Source organism: Python bivittatus, unplaced genomic scaffold, assembly GCF_059951505.1.
Source record: "Python bivittatus isolate LINGU-HERP-01145 unplaced genomic scaffold, Pbiv_v1 ctg000070_np1212, whole genome shotgun sequence".
Classification (NCBI taxonomy): Eukaryota; Metazoa; Chordata; class Lepidosauria; order Squamata; family Pythonidae; genus Python; species Python bivittatus.
Window position 1 is genome coordinate 40,849,766 of NW_028277034.1, and position 18,403 is coordinate 40,868,168.

General features: G+C 42.7%; 1 protein-coding gene across 3 annotated transcripts in view; it reads right to left on the reverse strand.

Annotated features, from left to right (window-relative positions):
- The window catches only part of DAPP1 (dual adaptor of phosphotyrosine and 3-phosphoinositides 1), a 46,752-nt gene extending 30,047 nt beyond the window's left edge, over positions 1-16,705 (reverse strand). Inside the window, exon 1 of one of the 3 annotated variants that reach the window (XM_088133026.1) lies at positions 16,508-16,705. In XM_088133026.1, the coding sequence (XP_087989152.1) occupies positions 16,508-16,632 (125 nt within the window). In that variant the 5' untranslated portion in view covers positions 16,633-16,705. Of the gene's footprint in view, positions 1-384; positions 1,294-16,507 lie in introns of those variants that run through there. The other 2 variants (XM_088133027.1, XM_007435008.4) reach the window with 2 other exon arrangements.
- Between the last annotated feature and the right edge of the window lie 1,698 nt (positions 16,706-18,403).

Sequence of the window (18,403 nt, forward strand, 5' to 3'; positions counted from 1 at the left end):
ATCAACAAAAAGGTTTTTCCTGTTAAAGAAATATTCCTCTAGCAAACCTCTTCTCTTCCTCAGAGCAATCTCTGTCATTTCATAAAGCGTTTTCTCCCTTCCTTCTGCATTCTTTAAGGCTTAGAACTCGTTTTTCTACCATGGCAACATGTATCTGCCCTGCTTAATGATGAAGAGGGAAGGGAGCAAACTGATTTTCCCAACTATCTTTCAACACCCCAGCCTTGGATGTTGGATCAGAGCTCACACTAAAGAAAGAAGATAGGGGAGGGATCATCAGGAAAGGCCAGCTGGATAATGTCAGCCAGCTTTCATAAGCTACCCAGAGCCCTCCCAAGAATGGAAGGACCCTCAATCTACTGTAATTATAGCTCCTGTTCTTACTCTAAGTTCTGGAGCTCCTCTTCTGCTTCGCCATGAATGTGCCGGCAGCTCATCCTCCTTCCGTCTTCCATCTCTGCTATACCCATCCACCACAGCTCCTTTTCAAAGTACCACTCGTCACAGAAAGAAAGATAAGAGAGATGGGAAACAGGTCGGCATCCTTTAGTTTCAGCTTCTTCTGGTTCTTGATAAACAGTAAAGAAACTCTACAAGATGAGCAAACCTCTCTGGAGCCTGTACAGGGCAAATGAGGAAGTGAAAGCAGAGTCCCTCCCTATCTTTGACTAAGTGCCCTCCCTTGCCTCTCTGGTTCAGTGCAGGGAAAAGGGGAAGCTGCCTGGAGAATGCAGCCAGGGCTGTTTCATCGTTTTTTCTGTCCTGCATCACTCACCACTGTTACAATAAACAGGCACAGTAGCCTGAGTGTTAGTCCATAAGGTTACGTGTGCACATTTGCAAGGGGAAATATCTATACTGCAACTGACCTGTTTATGGATACCAAAATGGGCTTTCCTATGTTTATGATTTTATTATTAAGCCAACAATAACTGAATATTCATGGAAGATACAATATCATTCCAGGATTTTTTTTAAAAAAAAATCAGGATGTACTTTTACCATGGAGTAACAGCAAGACTGCGTCATAACTTTTATGTTCTCTCACCCCATGTTTTTCCTACTGTCCAAAGTTTTGTGAGCTGGACTTCAGTCTGAATATAAAGCAACAGAAAGATGTCTTTTCTTTTTCTTCTTTGTTCTTTTTTTAAGAGATGTGGCATCTCTTGAAAGTGGGAAAAGCTTAGTTTAAACTCTTGTTCAGCTGTGAAGCATGATGGACAACTTTGTTCTTGTTTTACTCTTCCTGACTATCTTACGTGCAAGATTGCAGCAAAGACTGAGAGAACATTTCTTACAACCTTGGAAAAATTAACAGCAAGCCTGTGAACTTAAAATGAAGTTACAGGTTTTGTCAGGTTTGCTTCCCCCCTCCCCATTTTTTTTTTCCTGGAAGACCAAAATAACCAGTCAGGCTGGGTCAGGGCAGCTGAGCTGTTGTTTGGGTGCCCCACTGATTCAGCATGGCTCTTGCTTGCATATTACAGGAGCCAAGGGTGGGGGAAGGCACTAGGTTGTGCTGACTTTGCCAATCCAAACAGCAGAGTAAAAAAGACCGCAAGGCAAAGAATCAGTCTGGCAAACCAAAGTGATTTTAGTTGGGAACCAATTTTGCCCCCAAATTAGTATTCACTTGCCTTTTTTGTACCTTTCCAGTTTAATGCTGGAAAAAGGCCTTAGGCCCCTGGTTTCTTTGAGAACATAACTTTCCCTAGCATACCGCTTCCTATGAGACAGACCAGCTGCCCTGACTTGGTGTTTTCTAAGCACTCCATGCCACTCTGATATATATAAGCACAGTTTCTCTCTTAACCTATTGCTCTCTGGTTTTGTCCCCTTGCTTAAGCCTTCCCTTTGGGCTTTGACCCCAACTTTTAATCTCCTGTAGTGCTGACTCACTTTTGATGGTTTCTCTTGTCCTTTGGTTAGACACAGTGGGAAACCATCTCTCCTACATTCAACACATACACAAATATATACAATAAGCCTCCCACGTAGCCAAATAGTATCTGCAAAACAACAGGCAGCAGTCTTGCTACTCGGCAGATCCTTTAACTGGAAATGCTTTCCAGCCTGAGGCTTTCTGGTGTGCAAATATCTGTAATACTGTAATAGAATATAGTTTATTAGCAGCAGGGGACTGACTTCTGTTTCAAAGTCAGTTTATTTTGAGGATTATCCCTCAGAAAGGAAAAAAAGGAGTCTAAGAACTGCCTTTCGAGAATCAGTGCTATGTAAATAGATCCACTGTATAGAAGCATAAGGTTAGAAGAGCTTCAAAGGTCATCTAATCCAATTGCCCACACCATGCAGAATCAGTAATGCAAACAATCTCAATCTGGGTCCTATATGAATGTATTCATCCTGCTCATAATTTCTAGTTGGGCCCTTCTATCCTAGTGTGTTCCTTTGACATCTTTTTGTTCAAGGATGGCAAATGTCACGTCACCCTCAGAGTATTTTCCCTGTTCTGAGAGTACCTTCGCACCAGAAAGTTGGGCCTAAGTGATATGGATGTGAAAGTGGTACTTCTTTTTATATGCAGGTGATTTCCAAAGAGGAAGTAGAAAATATGACAAGTGCCTTTAAATCTGTACATATTGAATTATTTTTATTGGTAATCAAAGCCTCTCCTTATTTATCTTAACTCTAGCTTATTGTTTCCCTGCACACTAACAAAGGCAGTTTATACATCATTCCTGCTGAACCAATGATGTACTTTTCCCCTCTTCTTAGATTCAACAATATTCAGTGTAGAAAGGAATTGTACAAGACAGACAGAAACCATTGATCTGTGTTCAGTGTGGTCTACACAATAACCAGCAGAGCCTCATCAGCAAGATAGCCCATCTTTGACCTGCAGACCACATGCAGCCCCCAACCACCTTTCTGTGACCCCTTTGGGGCTTCCAGGAAACACACTGCCAAAATTGGGTGGCACATAATGAAGGCACATTTTCCTACCAAGGTCTTTTTGGTGGTGGTGGGGAGGTGGGCAAAGGCAGTTCAGCTGAATAGTATTTTTATTTATTTGTTCACTTTTGGTCCTGCCTGTCTTGGGACTTTCAACAATTTCACAACAGAAACAACAGCAAAAGATTTAGAACAACATACAACCCAAACTGCAAACAAGAACAAAAGCATGAGAGAAAAAATAAGAATCACAAAAGGCAATGTTGCTGAAAAGCTTGTTGAAAAGTTTTGTTTTTAATGACTTCCTAAAAGCTGCTAGGAGGGGGTCCGGTCTGATCTCAACAAGGCGTCCATTCCACAGCATCAGCAGTGCCAGAGAAAAACACCACCCTCTAGCTTCAGCTCCCCAACGTCCCAGAAGTGTGAGACAACAAGGAGACCCTCCCTACATGTTCTAACAGTCCAGGCCGAATTCAGTTGGAGATGGTGGTCCCATAGATATCCAGATTCGTAGCCATGAAGAGCTTTATAGCTTCTCAAAATGGAAAGCAAACAAACATATAAATCCCTCCTCACCCACCAGTCCTAGTCCTGCCCACTTGTCTAACATCACAGCATCAGTGCCCTGCCCACCTCAGCTTTTCCCTTCTCCAAAACAGGTGGTAAAAAGACGACAAATGGCATTTAAAGCAAGGTGTCTTAATGTTAGAATGGATTTTATTTTCCTACGTTCTCCATCCTCCTTCCGCCTTGTCTGTGCAGCAGTGGCTCCCTCAGGGAAATCAGGCTCCTTTCTTAGATCTGTGGTTATAGCTCCACCCATAACAAGGGGAAATGGAAGTTACTGCATGAGAGGCTCAGCAGAGAAAACCGTTGATGCAGTTTAGTCAGGCGGGAGAAGTAGAGGAAATAGGCCATTTCTAGCACAGGATATAAAAATAGCTGCCACACAACAAGTTGGTTGTCTGACAAGTTTGCCAGGGGTATGGGAAGAACACTAGGACTATGCTGGTTTGCTCATGTGGTGCTACACTGGTATAACTGCCAGCACTTTGTCCTGAGCTCCTGCCTGCTCTCGTAGGAAGTCTACACAGCCCTTCCAGGAGTCCTTTCTTCTGGGAAAAGTACGTCAAAAAGAAAGGGCCAATTGCCACTTTTAGTACCTCCCTAATACCTAATCAGTATATTCAACCTGATGTAATCCTGCCATGTAAAGGTAGAGTATACTTTAGTTTAGCAGGGATGCCATTTTTGGATGGTGGCAATTACCTAACTTTAGGCATGGTCTTTCTTCCCATTAAATAATAATATCCATAAATATGATACCCTAGCAAATGAGGGGAGATGAAGAGATTATGGAATTGTTTATACTTGTCATAATGAGGGTGGGAAGTCGCTTTTTTGGGGGGGGAGGTTTTTTTATTGTTTTGCTTAGTTTTCTTACACCCTTTTTTCCTTTTTTTTTTTTGCTTGTATTCTTTTATTGTTCTATCTAAAACTTTTAATAAAATTATTGGGGAAAAAATAAATATGATACCCAAGCTATCTGGCAGCATCAAGGTGACCCTTGGCCGATTTCTAAAACTATGCAGGATAGGGCTTGGTTCGTAGTTCTCTGATGGAATACCAGAAGATCTCAAAGCTGTAGGCTAGACTGGAAGTTGTAAAAGCATTCCAGAAAAAGACAGTGGCAAGCCACTTCTGCATCGTTGCCAAAGACAAGACGGAGATATCCAGGAATGAAGACTGGAATTTGCAAAGGAGAATTCAAAGGGGAACAAATGCACACATTTCTTCATGTGCATCCTAAGGCCATAAAGGGCATTCTGTCATATTCTTTTTACTGCAAATATATGCACTGTAGTCACACTGTATCATTCTGAGGAATCGGGTGGACTGTCAGACTGTAAACCAGCTGTTCCATTTTTGAACGTGGCTTTCTATGGAAAAAACAAAACACTCCCTCCCCCACTGCAAGCCCTAGCACAGCTGGCTCTTCCAAGAAAGGTGGGTAGTTTCATGTCAGCAAATATGCTATGTGGACAGAGTGTTTTTTGAATGTAGATGATTCTTCCATCATAAGCATTAATGCTCTGCATCAACCTCCAGCTCCTGCATGTGTAGATGAAGGCTAATAGACCAAGTTCGAAAGAGGAGCTATTTTGGACCGGGAGGATGGCCAACTGCCAAGGAAGAGTACAGTAGAAAATTTCAGTTGGTGGAGCTTGCATAGTATATCACCTCTGCTGAAATCAGCTCTTTCGCATAACTTCTAAAGGGCAGAGTCTCAACAGGTGGCTTCACCTGGTTGCCTTGATCTGGGTTGAGCCACTAAAGCAGGGTAGTTAGAAGGAGACTATCATGGTCTTCCATGGCAGGGGAGGGGTCAAGGAAACAAATGATGTGTATGATCATTAATCATGCAAATCCTGTACCTTACATACTTGTGCCAGTCTTAAGCACTTAGATCATCATAGTGTTTGCATGATTACATCATTACTCATGTATCAGCATTTTGGTGTCATCATGGGTTGCTGCAGACTCCAGTAGAGACAATGAGGGCTGAAGGCTAGACTGGGAAGAGTTCAGGAATGCTCAGCTTGGAGACTTTACTTAAAGATGCAGAAAGCTTGTTGTCTTTTCCATCCTGGCCATTATACTTCAGATACAAGGGATTTTTTTCCTGACCAAAGATGAATATGTCATAAGAATATGTCATAAAGGTGAGATAGTCATAAGTTTGCTCAGACTGTGAGCTTCACAGAGGCAGCTGATGGAGGCAGCCACGTGAGCTATTTTTGGGATCCAAAGAAGGACCCATATAACACCATTGCTCCATGAGCTGCATTAGGTACCGGTTTGCTTCCAGGTCCAATTCAAGGTGTGGTTATCACCTTTAAAGCCCTACATGGCATGGGGCCAGGCTACCTGAGGGACCGCCTCTCTCCCATGATTTCAACCCGTCCCACCCAATCACACAGAGAAGGCGTGCTCCGGACCCCCTTGGCAAAAGAACTCCAACTAGTGGGGTCCAGAAGGCAGACCTTCTCTGCTGTAGCCCCCGCCCTTTGGAACACCTCGCCCCCAGAGGTGAGACAGGCCCCCTCATTCCCGGCCTTTCAGAGGGACTTGAAGACCTGACTCTGCCATCTGGCCTGGGGTGGGGAGGGAGGTCATCAGATGTGGGGTTGGCTAGCCCCCTATAGGCCTGGTGTTGCTTCCATCAGCCTCCTGGATTTTTCCTTTTATTCCTTGTAAATGTGTCCTGTTATAAATTTTAATTGTATATTTATTTATTGTTTTAATATGTTGTAAGCCGTCCAGAGTCCCCCATTGGGAGGAGATGGGCAAGTTTAATAAATAAATAAAATAAATAAATAAATGTTAGAGATTAAACTATAAGTCAGGATGGGCCTAATTTGATTTTTTTTTTTTCCTGGCTTACAATTCACTTTGAGTATAGATATTCTCTTTCTGGATTTATTATTTATTTCATTTTAAGTACTACCTATTTAAAAAAAAAACTCAGCATTTGGATGATTTATAAGCAACTGTTAAATGCTTCTCTGTATCTTATGTTCAGGGTTTTAAAAATCCAACCCACAGTAAGTAATAGGAAACAAAATTTAACTAGAATTAACATATCCAGGTTGCAAAAATCCAGTTGGCCATTAGATGACAACAAACAGTTGTTTTTAATTTCCTTGCTGCAGTCTAGTTATCCATATTTGCAACCCAAATATGGTTGATCTGTTTCCCCTTCTACTGCAATTCCCTAGGAATTCTCTTCTTTAGAAAATCCCTCTTCTGCAATCATGTCTGCTTGAGGAAGAAATCTCCCACAAACGCCAACTGGATTTCCTTGACATGCAAATACTACCTTCAGCAGAGGGATTATCTTTAGTTCACAGTATTATTTAAAACTTAATTTCCTCCTTTGGAACCTGTTCTAATCCCACAAATAGCCAGCCCCTCCCAGCTGATTCAAATAGGTTGAATGAATTTGAATGCATTTACTATTATATCTACTTTGACTCTCAGCCCGGCAATAAAGAAAATAAGTGTACTGATTTTTTTTACACAATTACTGAAAGAATTACAAGACAGTGCTAGTGCAGCAGAGGGAAATGGAAGTCAGGGCCCCGTTAATAGACTAGGTCCATGTGGTTCCTCCTCCCAACTGTTTCTGTAGTGCTCAGCATTTTCTTATTTCCCACTTCTTCCCCTTCTCTTTTCCATTCTGTGCTGTGTCTTTTAAACTGAACATATGTAAGCTTTAACATCCTTTCTGGCTGAAAAACAGAGTAAAAGATTTTAAGTAAAATTAAGGAGTTTTTATCTCTCGTGTCTTCTGACTGCTAGTTGGTGTTCATGGATGCAGTGTGCTAGTCTTCTGCCTATCTGTCCTAGCAGTCAGAAGACACAAAAACTCCTTAATCTCACAACACCTGGACAGATGCAACCACAGTTTCAACTGGGAAACTCTGAGCATCCTAGACCAAGCCAAATCCAAAAACACTAGAGAATTCCTGGAAATTTAGCATTCAGACAAATCAGCCATCAATAGACACATAGAAATAAACCATACTGTACTTTCACACCATTCAAAAGAGACAACAAAAATCTAAGAAGAAAACAAAAAGACCAGAACACATCCCCTCCAGCAGGCAACACCCAGATAAACAGAGAGAACACCAGACAAACAATCAAGCAGAAAACAGTACCCTACTCAAGGAACTACCAAGGAGAAAAACACACTCCCACCAACACTGGCAGAGCAAGCTACTGTATATAAACAGCAAACCCCACATTCACTTGCACCAATGGTGTTACTTGGGTAATGAAATGTCTGCAAGCAAACAGCCAAGCTCAGAGAGCACCAAGGACTCCACAGTTCAACCCTGAGCTCTTCTATTGAAATGAAGATTTACAGAATATTCCAATGGAATATTGTTCAGCCTTTGAAGAAACAAACAAAAAATAATTTAATCACTTTTTGTGCATTGATTTTGTGCTGCCTAGGAGAGTAAAGTTTCCAGATATGAAAAAGAAACATAAACAAGAAAATAAAAGCTAAATAAATGGCACAAGTACTGAAGGGATAAAAGCCTTGTGTCTTGTCATGCAAGGAAGAACTTGCAAACAGTATCCAAAAGGGTGTGTGAGACCCGCAGATTCACACTCTACCCAGCAATCACAGTATAAATCAATGAAGCCTCTCAGCCATCTGGTAGAAGGGTTGTTATTTTCTAAGTGCAACATCAACATTTGCAGAGGATGCTATAATCTTGCATCATCAATGCACTGTTGAGGAAATATTTTTTTTCTTTGCAAAATAAGCAAAAAGGCAGATTCATTGAAACTTAAAGAAAAGCCCTTCAGTTCAACCTGCAGTGATCATCACTACAGTGGTACCTCAGGTTACAAACACCTCTGTTAACGAACTTTTTGGGTTACGACCAGCTCCAGCCGCAAAAATTTACCTCGGTTTGCGAACTCCGCCTCGGGGTACGAGCAGGATACGCAGCCATTTTCCCTCCTGTGGCACAGTCCGTGGCCATTTTTCCGCCCCTGACACGTGGTCCGCGGCCATTTTTCCGCCCCTGACACGTGGTCCGCGGCCATTTTTCCACCCCTGACACGTGGTCCGCAGCCATTTTCCGCCCCTGACACGTGGTCGTAGGGAAGGGGACTCTCCCTCCAAGCAATAGCCACCTCCCTGTCCTCCAAACCAGAACGGATTAACGGTAATTACATTGAACCTTATGGCGAAATTTCCTTCGGGTTGCGGCCAGAGTCATGGAACGAATTAAGTTCGTAAACCGAGGTTCCACTGTATTTGATCGGGGAGATGGACTTTTCTGTGCCTTTGTCAGCTGCAGAAAGTCTTTTAAAAGTTGGTGGAAATGTGCACAAAACCGCATTGTGTGAATTTTAAAATACTATGCATGCTGTTCATATAGTACAAAACAGACGGTGGATGTTATGTGGATGGTGCTACCTTTCAGGAAGGATTTCATTTGTTGGCCTTCTGAACCATATTTAGAGCTGTGACTCCATCCCTGAACATGCAATTCCTAATGTTCAGCATATAATCTCTCCATAGAGCAGTGTTGTCCAAACTTGGCCACTTTAAGATGAGTGGACTTCAACTCCCAGAATTCCCCATGCTGGCTGGGGAATTCTGGGAGTTGATGTCCACTCATCTTAAAGTGGCCAAGTTTGGACAACACTGCCATAGAGTATTCAAAGTACCCTTTTAAACCTGATTATGTGATTTTAGCTCCTTTTATTTTGGTAAGAGGCCACATAATCGCTACTGATATGTGTGAAACCAGAAACCAAGGAGGGAGCAAATGGGAATCTGAAATACCACTGGCATTTCCAGGCCACTGACAGCTTGATTTGTTGCCAGATGCTTATTTAAAGTCCCAAATGCTTCTCCTGGTCATAGCACAAAAGACTTCTAAGAAGAAAAGGGCCTCTATTCCATAAAGGAAATCAGAAGAGTCAAGAGACCTGTTGAATGGTGTCCAGTGCATCATATACTGTATATTCTCTCTTCCCTCCCTTCCTGGAGGGACCTTCTGCCCCTCCACAGTGGTTCATATGAATAATGAATCTCTGTTCTGCTGTCTTCCATTTTGGGTTGAGGTATTTGGGTCATGATAAAAACCAATACTTTGTCACATTAACCCCTGGCTGCACAGCCTATCAGAGTGGTTGTTATAAATAGAGATCCTCTCGAGAGGCATAGTCTTACCTGGAATATCCATGTAGGAATATTAAAAGCTACAATTCATGCTTATCTGTTACTTGGCACTTCTTATTGGTTTTCTTTTTCTCTCTGAGGAGAAAGAGGGAGGAAATGTTTCTTGTACTGCCCTATGATACAATGTGCACTGAGAGTAATACACACTTAGATCCAGAACAATACAACCTTCTATTTCTCCTCTTGTGATCACTAGAATCACCTATCCACCATTAGGAAATATTCTGAAGAATAATGATCTACAGAAGCCACTATATTATCTTTTTTGCAAAAAAGGAGTCCACATTTCTTATCCAAATCTTTTTTTAAAATATCCCACATTTTTAAAAAACAGAATATTCCGTACTGCATTACTTAAGAATAGTTTGAAGCCTTGAGTAACAAACAAATAGCCAGTAATCTTACACTGAGCACTGTTGCATAAAATTGTCCTTTCGGACCACTTATGCTTCTGAGGTTTTGTTCATCTCTTCTCAAACTTGCATTTTCCCTCAAGTTGACTGCTGAGACTACAGTATCCGTCCATCCGTCCATCCGTCCATCCGTCCATCCATATCTATCTATCTATCTATCTATCTATCTATCTATCTATCTATCTATCTATCTATCATCTATCTACCTACTAAAACCAGTTCTCTATATTTTAACATTATTGCAAGCAAAAGAATGGAACTCTACAGAGGCCTGTTCTGATGGCTAGGATCTCTTGCTGGGAAAGATTGAAGGCAAAAGGAGAAGGGTATGGCAGAGGATGAGATGGTCAGATAGCATAACTGAAGCAATGAACATGAAATTGAGCAAACTCTGGGAGGCAGTGAAGGACAGGAAGGCCTGGCGCAATATGGTTCATGGGGTCACGAAGAGTCGGACACGACTAAACGACTGAACAACAACAACAAAGCAATGTTTCCAAGTAAATTTTATCTTGCTGATTGCTGCTATGCTGTCCCACTGGAGAAAGCATTGGCTTTCAGCCAGTGTTGTGCTTTGATGAACACCTACCCACCTCCAACTCTGATGGTTCTATGAAGATGATCCTCATGTACAAGAGGATCATAGCATTACAGATGAAACAGTTGGTGAACCTCTGAAACAGATGAGATGAAGACAGGCTGTAGCTGATACCAAAAATTCATGGATTAGAAGCTGGACATTTAACAGTACAAAAGAAAGACCAGATAAACGCCACAAAGAACAATTTACCATATTATGGGTAGTTAGCTGTCTATCACTTTGTTGTTGTTGTTCAGTCGTTAAGTCGTGTCCGACTTTTCGTGACCCCATGAACCATATCACACCAGGCCTTCCTGTCCTTCACTGCCTCCCTGAGTTTGCTCAGTGTCATGCTCATTGCTTCAAGTGATGCTATCTAACCATCTCATCCTCTGCCGTCCTCTTCTCCTTTTGCCTTCAATCTTTCCCAGCATCAGGGTCTTTTCCAAAAAGTTACCTTGTAGTTCTTCCTTTGATTTGCAGTCTTTAGTGAAATTGAGAATCTGAATCCTCTTCACCTGTTTCTGGATAAAGCCTCACAAAATCTGCTACTAAGAGGTCATTAGGGCCAGCAGCCCAGATGGATATTATGGACTACATTCTCACAGTCCCATATTGCTAGCCATTGTGACTGGACTTCACGAGCATCAGTCCAAAATACCCGGAATATCTTGTGGATACAAAACCAGTAGACAAATCCAATGGACATTTTACTTGTTTCTCATAACATAAGCAGATTATTTCAAGTGTTACCCAATGGAAAAAAAATTAAAGCCTCTCAAATCCCCTTGTTTGCAGTTTTTCCAATGATAGTTATTAATCTTAGGAAGCCTCCAAATAATGTTTCTACAAAGTATTTTTCTTCCTGTTACTCTCTGTATGAATATAAAAGCCATAAGGTGAAATTAGATATATACACAATTCTAGGTTAATTGCCCTATAGAATCAATTTTCAAGGCTGGCCAGTTACTAATGTTTTTAGGCCAAGAGTTTGCTTACAAAGTTGATGTCAGAGAATTGCACAGGAAAATGTTTGATTAATTGGAAGGAAGATAAGAAAGAATGTTTAAAACAGTGGAGATTTCAAATGTGGATAAGAAGAAAAAATATTGCAGGTATGGTTGGTCTTTTGAAGCTTCATCTTGTTTTGGCACATCCATTAAGCAGCACTTTAAACTCATATGTTATAGCTTCCCCAAACACTATATTGGCATCATAGAAACTTTATTTTTTTCTTGTTGGACCTCAGATACTGAGTCCTTCAAGATGAACCATTTCTGCTTAATTGATTAATGTATGCTGACTGCAAAAGTCAATACATATTGAAGGGAAGCTGTTAAATTAACCCAGAACAAATCTGGTGAAGAGGGGAAACTATCTTGTTCTAATTTTTTTCTTTGATGCCCTTGATGCAGCCTAGGAAAGGACCATGAAAAGATGTTTCCACATTGCAAAGTCATAGTTGGCTCAAAGTGGCTTTTTGTTACCTTATTATGCATGGCGTATATTTTGTGACAGGGCTAGAGAGAAAAACTACACATTCAGATCATATACATTGCCACACAGCATCAAAGGTAGAAATCAGGGAGCCTCAAGATCTAGGAGTTTATTATCTTTGGTTCTTGACGGGGTCGCACTACCCCATACAGACCTGGTGCGTAATCTGGGGGTCCTCCTGGACCCATGACTCCTGCTCGAAGAACAGGTGGCAGTCGTGGCTAGGAGGGCCCTTACACAACTTCGTGTTGTGCGGCAGTTATGCCCCTTCGATTGGGAGGCCCTCTGCACAGTCACTCACGCCCTGGTCACCTCCTGGTTGGATTACTGCAATGCGCTGTACATGGGGCTACCCTTGAAGAGTATCCGGAAGCTAGAGTGGACAGTTCTGAATGCCCCCGGGGGGGGCATATAACACCGCTGTTATGCGAGCTGCATTGGTTGCCGGTTTGCTTCCAGGTCCAATTCAAGGTGTTGGTTATCACCTTTAAAGCGTTTCATGACACAGGACCAGGTTATCTGAGAAGCCATCTTGCCCCTGTTATATCAGCCCGCCCCCACTCGGTCCGGCAGAAGGGGCATGCTGCAGACCCCACCAGTCAACTGGTGGGATCTAGGAAGAGGGCCTTTTCTGCCATGGCCCCCGCCACAACCTACCTCCCCACTGTCATGGCCTTCAGGAAGAGCCTGAAATCCTGGCTATGCCAGATGGCCTGGGGGCTGGATGGGAGCTCGCATCGGTGGAAGTGGCTTGTGGGGTAATTGATTCTGACCCCCCTATCATCTTGAATGTTTTTAGTTTTTTATGTATAGGGTTTGCTTTATAGCTTGACCTTTTAATTGATTAATCAATTTTAATTAATTAATATGTATTTTTTAAATTGTTTGTAGGTTTTGTTTTAATTGTGAGCCTTCCAGAGTCACCCGTTGGGGGAGATGGGCAGCATACAAATTAAATAAATAAATAAATAAATAAATAAATAAATAAATAAATAAATAATGCTTTGCATACAGAAGGTCCAAACCACTAGAATCTCCATCTCAAAAGAAATCAGAGAGTGAGTGCCTACACAGGAAGGGTGAAACATTTGAAAACCCTACTCAGCCATGAAAGTAATTGGGAAGGTGATTCTTTCAGCCCAACCTACTTTACAGAAATCTTGTAAGGTAAAAAGGTAGGTGGGGATTCACACAGATCATCCTGCATTCTTCAGAGAAAGGATAGGATAATAAAAGTAAAGGATAGTAAGGATAATAAAGGATAGTACAGTAAGCCTTCCTTGGGAGTGGGGTCTGAGGTGGCTCAGGATGGCCACTATGATGGCCATGGGCCTATCCCAGGTCATTCAGAGCCCAACACGGGACAGTGGTCACACACCCAACCTGGTGTTCCTGTCGGAGCAGTGGATATATGATTTGCAATGGGGGGGGGGCTTTTGGTGTCTTCCTTGTCATAGTCAGATCATGCCCTGATTACCATGGGATTCTCTGGCGCTGCTATCCACTACAGGAAGGCTGGACCCATTCAATTGGTCTGCCTCTGGTGACTGATGGATCCAGAGGGGCTCCAGAGGGAGCTGGGGGTTGTTCCTGCTGGTCTGCTACAAGCTCCATCTGAAACTATGGTCGCTGCCTGGAATAACGGAACAGCTGAGGCTTTGGATCTGATTGCACCTATGTGACCCCTCCTCTCTCGAGGATCCTGTCACTCCCCATGGTTTACAGAGGGGTTGAGAGAGATGAAACGAGAGAAGAGACATTTAGAGTGTCGCTGGTGCTCATCTAAGGATGAACTCAACCAAACACGGGTTAAGGCCACTAGTAAGGCCTACCTTGTGACAATAAGGGTGGTGAAGCATCAGTACTCCTCCACTTTTATTGCATCCACAGGTTGTCGCCCTACAGCCCTGTTCTGGGTGATACAAGCTTTCTTGGGTAAATGGGGCCCTGAGAACCTGTTTCAGGGTCGTGCAGAGTAATTTGCTCAACATCTGTTGGATAAAATCGCTCAGATCCATTTGCAGTTGCTTTGCTGCAGGTCTAGGATGGGGTCTTGCCTGGGAATGGCTTGGATCTGTTGGACCTGAGGAAGTGGACAGGGTCCTTAAGACTGTGAGCTCAGCCACCTGCTCCTTGGATCCCTGCTCCTCCTGGCTTGTGAAAGCAGGCCTGGGGGGTGGGGGTGTTGTGTGGATGGGTTCTAGCAGTGGTGAATTCTTCTTTGAGTTAGGGGGTTGTTCCATTGCCTCTTGAAGAGGCTTTGGTCCACCCCCTCCTCAAGAAGCCATTGCTGGACCCCACAATTCTAGACAATTTTTGTCCAGTATCCAACCTCCCCTTTTTGGGGAACATGATTGAGAAGGTGGTTGTGCAGCAGCTTCAGAGGGCCTTAGATGAAGCAGATTATCTGGATGCTTTTCACTCAGGGTTCAGACCTGGGCATGGAAACAGCATTGGTTGTGCTTTTGGATGATCTCTGGCATGGACGGGATGGTGTCTTACTTGACCTCTTGGCAGCTTCCAATATCATCAACCATGGTATCCTTCTGGACCGACTCAGAGGATTGGGGGTGGGCAGCATGGTGCTGTGTTGGTTCATCTCCATTCTATGGTATCGGTTCCAGTTGGTGGTGATTGGGAAGGAGAGATTCCACCCTCAGCCCCTGATATGTGGGGTGACACAGGGATCAGTGCTCTCTCCTCTCCTATTTAACATCTACATGAGACCTCTGGGTGAGCTCATCCATCAACATGGGGTGTGGTATCATCAGTATGCTGATGATACTCAATTGTACATCTCTGCCCCTGGTAAACTAAGTGATGCTGTGGACGTCCTATCCTGGTGTCTGGAGGCTGTGAAGGTCTGGATGGGGAACAACAGGGTTCAGTTGAACCCTGGCAAGACTGAATGGCTTTGGGTTTTGAATCCCTCTGGTTCTAGGACTTTACCATCTTTGGTATTGGATGGAGTTGCACTGCCCCAAACAGAACTTGTGCGTAATCTGGGGGTCCTCCTGGACTCACGTCTCCTGCTAGATGTGCAGGTAGCAGTTGTGGCTAGGGAGTTTGCACAACTTCGTATTGTGCACCAGTTGTGCCCATTCCTGGATCAGAGGGACCTACTCACGGTCACTCATGCCCTGGTCACCTCTTGGTTAGATTTCTGCAATGCGCTCTACATGGGGCTGCCCCTGAAAAGTATCCAGAAACTTCAGCTGGTGCAAAATGCAGCAGTGTGAGAAGTTATGTGTGCTTCTGGTACAGCACACGTTACACCTCTGCTTCATGAGCTGCATTGGTTCCAGTTTATTTCCAGGTCCAATTCAAGGTGCTGGTGTTGACCTTTAAAGCCCTTCATGGCATAGGATTGGGTTACTTGAGAGACCGCCTCTCCCTGATTTCAATTGCCTGCCCTACCAGATCTGGCAGAGAGGGCACATTATGGGTTCTGATGCCTAGGGAGCTACATTTGGCGGGCCCTAGGTGGCGGGCCTTTTCTGCTGTGGCTCCCATGCTGTGGAATCTTCTTGGAAGTCTCGTCACTGTTGAGCTTCTGGAAGTCCCTCAAGACCTAGTTGTGTCAGCAGACATGGGGACCCCAGAGGATGGGTGATCTAGTGAGGTGGCTCCATTACTTTTAACATCCCTTCGTCTGTTATTTTCTGTTTCACTTGTTTTTTTTATATTTTTAAATACTTTTTAATGTATTTATTGATTGTTTTTTAACCTTGTTGTACACCACCTAGAGTCGCTTGGGTAAAAGGAGATGGGCAGCTAATAAATTGAATAAATAAATAAATAACAAGGGGGAAATTTTATCAATCATTGTTGGCCAGTTCCAGATGTGTGGCATTGCAGAGAATTCTGGAAGGTTGCACATCTGGAAGATCCCAGGGTTGTCAAACACTGTTATAAACAACAATATTTAATTTAATTAAGGAGTTTAAGAAGGGTTTGCAGACCATTATGTAGGTAAACTCTCATTAAGCCACAGTGTGTTTGCTCACTCCTGCAATCCCACTTCAATTCAGCCTGATCCAGAACTAATCAGATCCTGATGCTTTGGTTATTTATTATTGCATAGGCAATAACAGCTGTTCAAGGGCCCCACATGGACAACATGTCCATTTTCTGCCAGCAGGTCAACCAGTCCATCAAGGTGTTGTTGTTTTTTAAATAGATGGCATCTATTCATAGCAATTTCTCGACCCACTTCAGAAGAGTTATAATTAGACTGCATTAAATCCCATTCAAATAAACAAATCACAGATGGTACACAAGCAAGCGAGACCCAAAGTAATTCAACTGGGTAAAAAAGAAAAGGAGTCTTGCCTTCCTTGAAGCTTTGATCTCACTGTTAGAGGTTCGGAAGCCTTTACTCCTGCCTTGTGCAATGAAACTCGTTTGCTCTGCTCATCAGGGAAGTGTTTGTTTTCATTATATTTGCAATACTGCATGTGGCTATGGCAACATAAAACTGATCAGATTACAGCTCCTTGCTAGCCTGCCCTATTTAAAGCATGCTTGGCCTATTTGTTCTCACCGCTCTAGCTTTCTTTTGTTCAATCCACTGCTCTACACCCATTTGTGTCATTTTCTCTATACAGATATCCAGGGTATCAGTGGGCACAATTGGGTTCTAAGCTATAGGAAGCTCCTTCTCCTGCCACTGTCTGGAGCCTCCTCTGACCCCCACTTTTTTACCACTTTGAAGCAAGAAGCACATGGAAACCATAATGCAAGTCTAATAGTGGAGTCTTTAAAAAAAAAAAATAGAATTTGCCCCCAATAATAAGAAAAAAGACAGACCAATTGGCATCATTGCCCCAGGCACTTTGGCCCATAGACTCCCCCAAAAAGTTGTCCGCTTCCTTTTAAGGTTTGGGATAACAGCTAGCATTGTTGTTGTTGCTGCTGCTGCTGCTATTATCATTATCATTATTATCATCATCATCATCATCCTTGTTATCTTTTGGTTTCTGTTCAAGAGGAGGAGGAAGATTGGACATCAATGAAAGGGACAAGATAATACTTCACATTCTTCTGAAAGAAATACAGAGCAGTTAAAAAGAAAAAGGGAAGAACACAATCATAATTCCTCCCTAAAGTCCATAGAATTATAAATATGCAAACTATTCTTCTGGCAGATGCAAGGATAAAGAGAGCAAAGAAGAGGGAAGGAGCTTGGAAGCAGAGACTGGACTTCCAATACAGTAGGTCAATGGCCAACCCCCAACCTCTGCAAAGCTCCAGCATTGCACTAAATGATTCGTATGGAGCTGCAGCCAAGCTTCCTCAGCTACTCCATGCATGCCAATAACAGTGTGGAATCACAGGGCAGGTTATTGATTCTGGGGTGGTAGCTAAGCCCATTGTAAAAGTTTCCTGAATTTCAGAAGACTTGCCATGAACAAACAGTGTTTTTGTTTACAGCAGCTGAGGTCCTTCTACTAGCCAAGATGATAAACTAATCAGGAACATGAGAGCTTATTGTGTCATACAACTGCAGATCTATGCCTTTTTGTGGACCTTATGCACCAGGATGGTGAAATTCTCCTACATTTTTGCAGGAATTCCTGCATTCCATCTTGTTTGAAAACATCAAGACTAGATATAATAGCCTGTATATTCCTGCTTGGTTTAGCAATTTATGCTAGCTGGAAGAGCCCAGTGGATGTGAATGGGCTACATACTGTATTAATATATTGTAAAACAGAAATGAGAGCTACCAAATCATTCAATTTGAGATTCCTTCTTTTTCTTTTCCTTTTCCTTTTCCTTTTTCTTTCTTTTTCTCTTTCTCTTTCTTTCTTTCTTTCTTTTTTTCCTTCCTTCCTTCCTTCCTTCCTTCCTTCCCTCCCTCCCTCCCTCCCTCCCTCCCTCCCTCTTTCTTTCTTTCTTTCTTTCTTTCTCATAACATGAGACTGTTATGAACCAAATGCAACTTGGCAGAGAGTTTCTGGCAAGTCTACAACTAAAGACTTTACAGTAACTGAATCTGATGTATGAGAATGTTATCCTCAGAGGGATTTATGCTAGCAGGTATCTATTTCATATTTTGCAGGTGATAAATGTTGAACTATAGATTTTGATATATAAATTATCACATCAGTACAGCATAGTTTAAAAGTACAAAATGGCTAGGACTTCTCTGAGAGATGCAAAATAAGATAGCAGTCAACTTCAGGTGGAAATGTGAATTTGGATAGATGTTTTACTTGGTGTCAG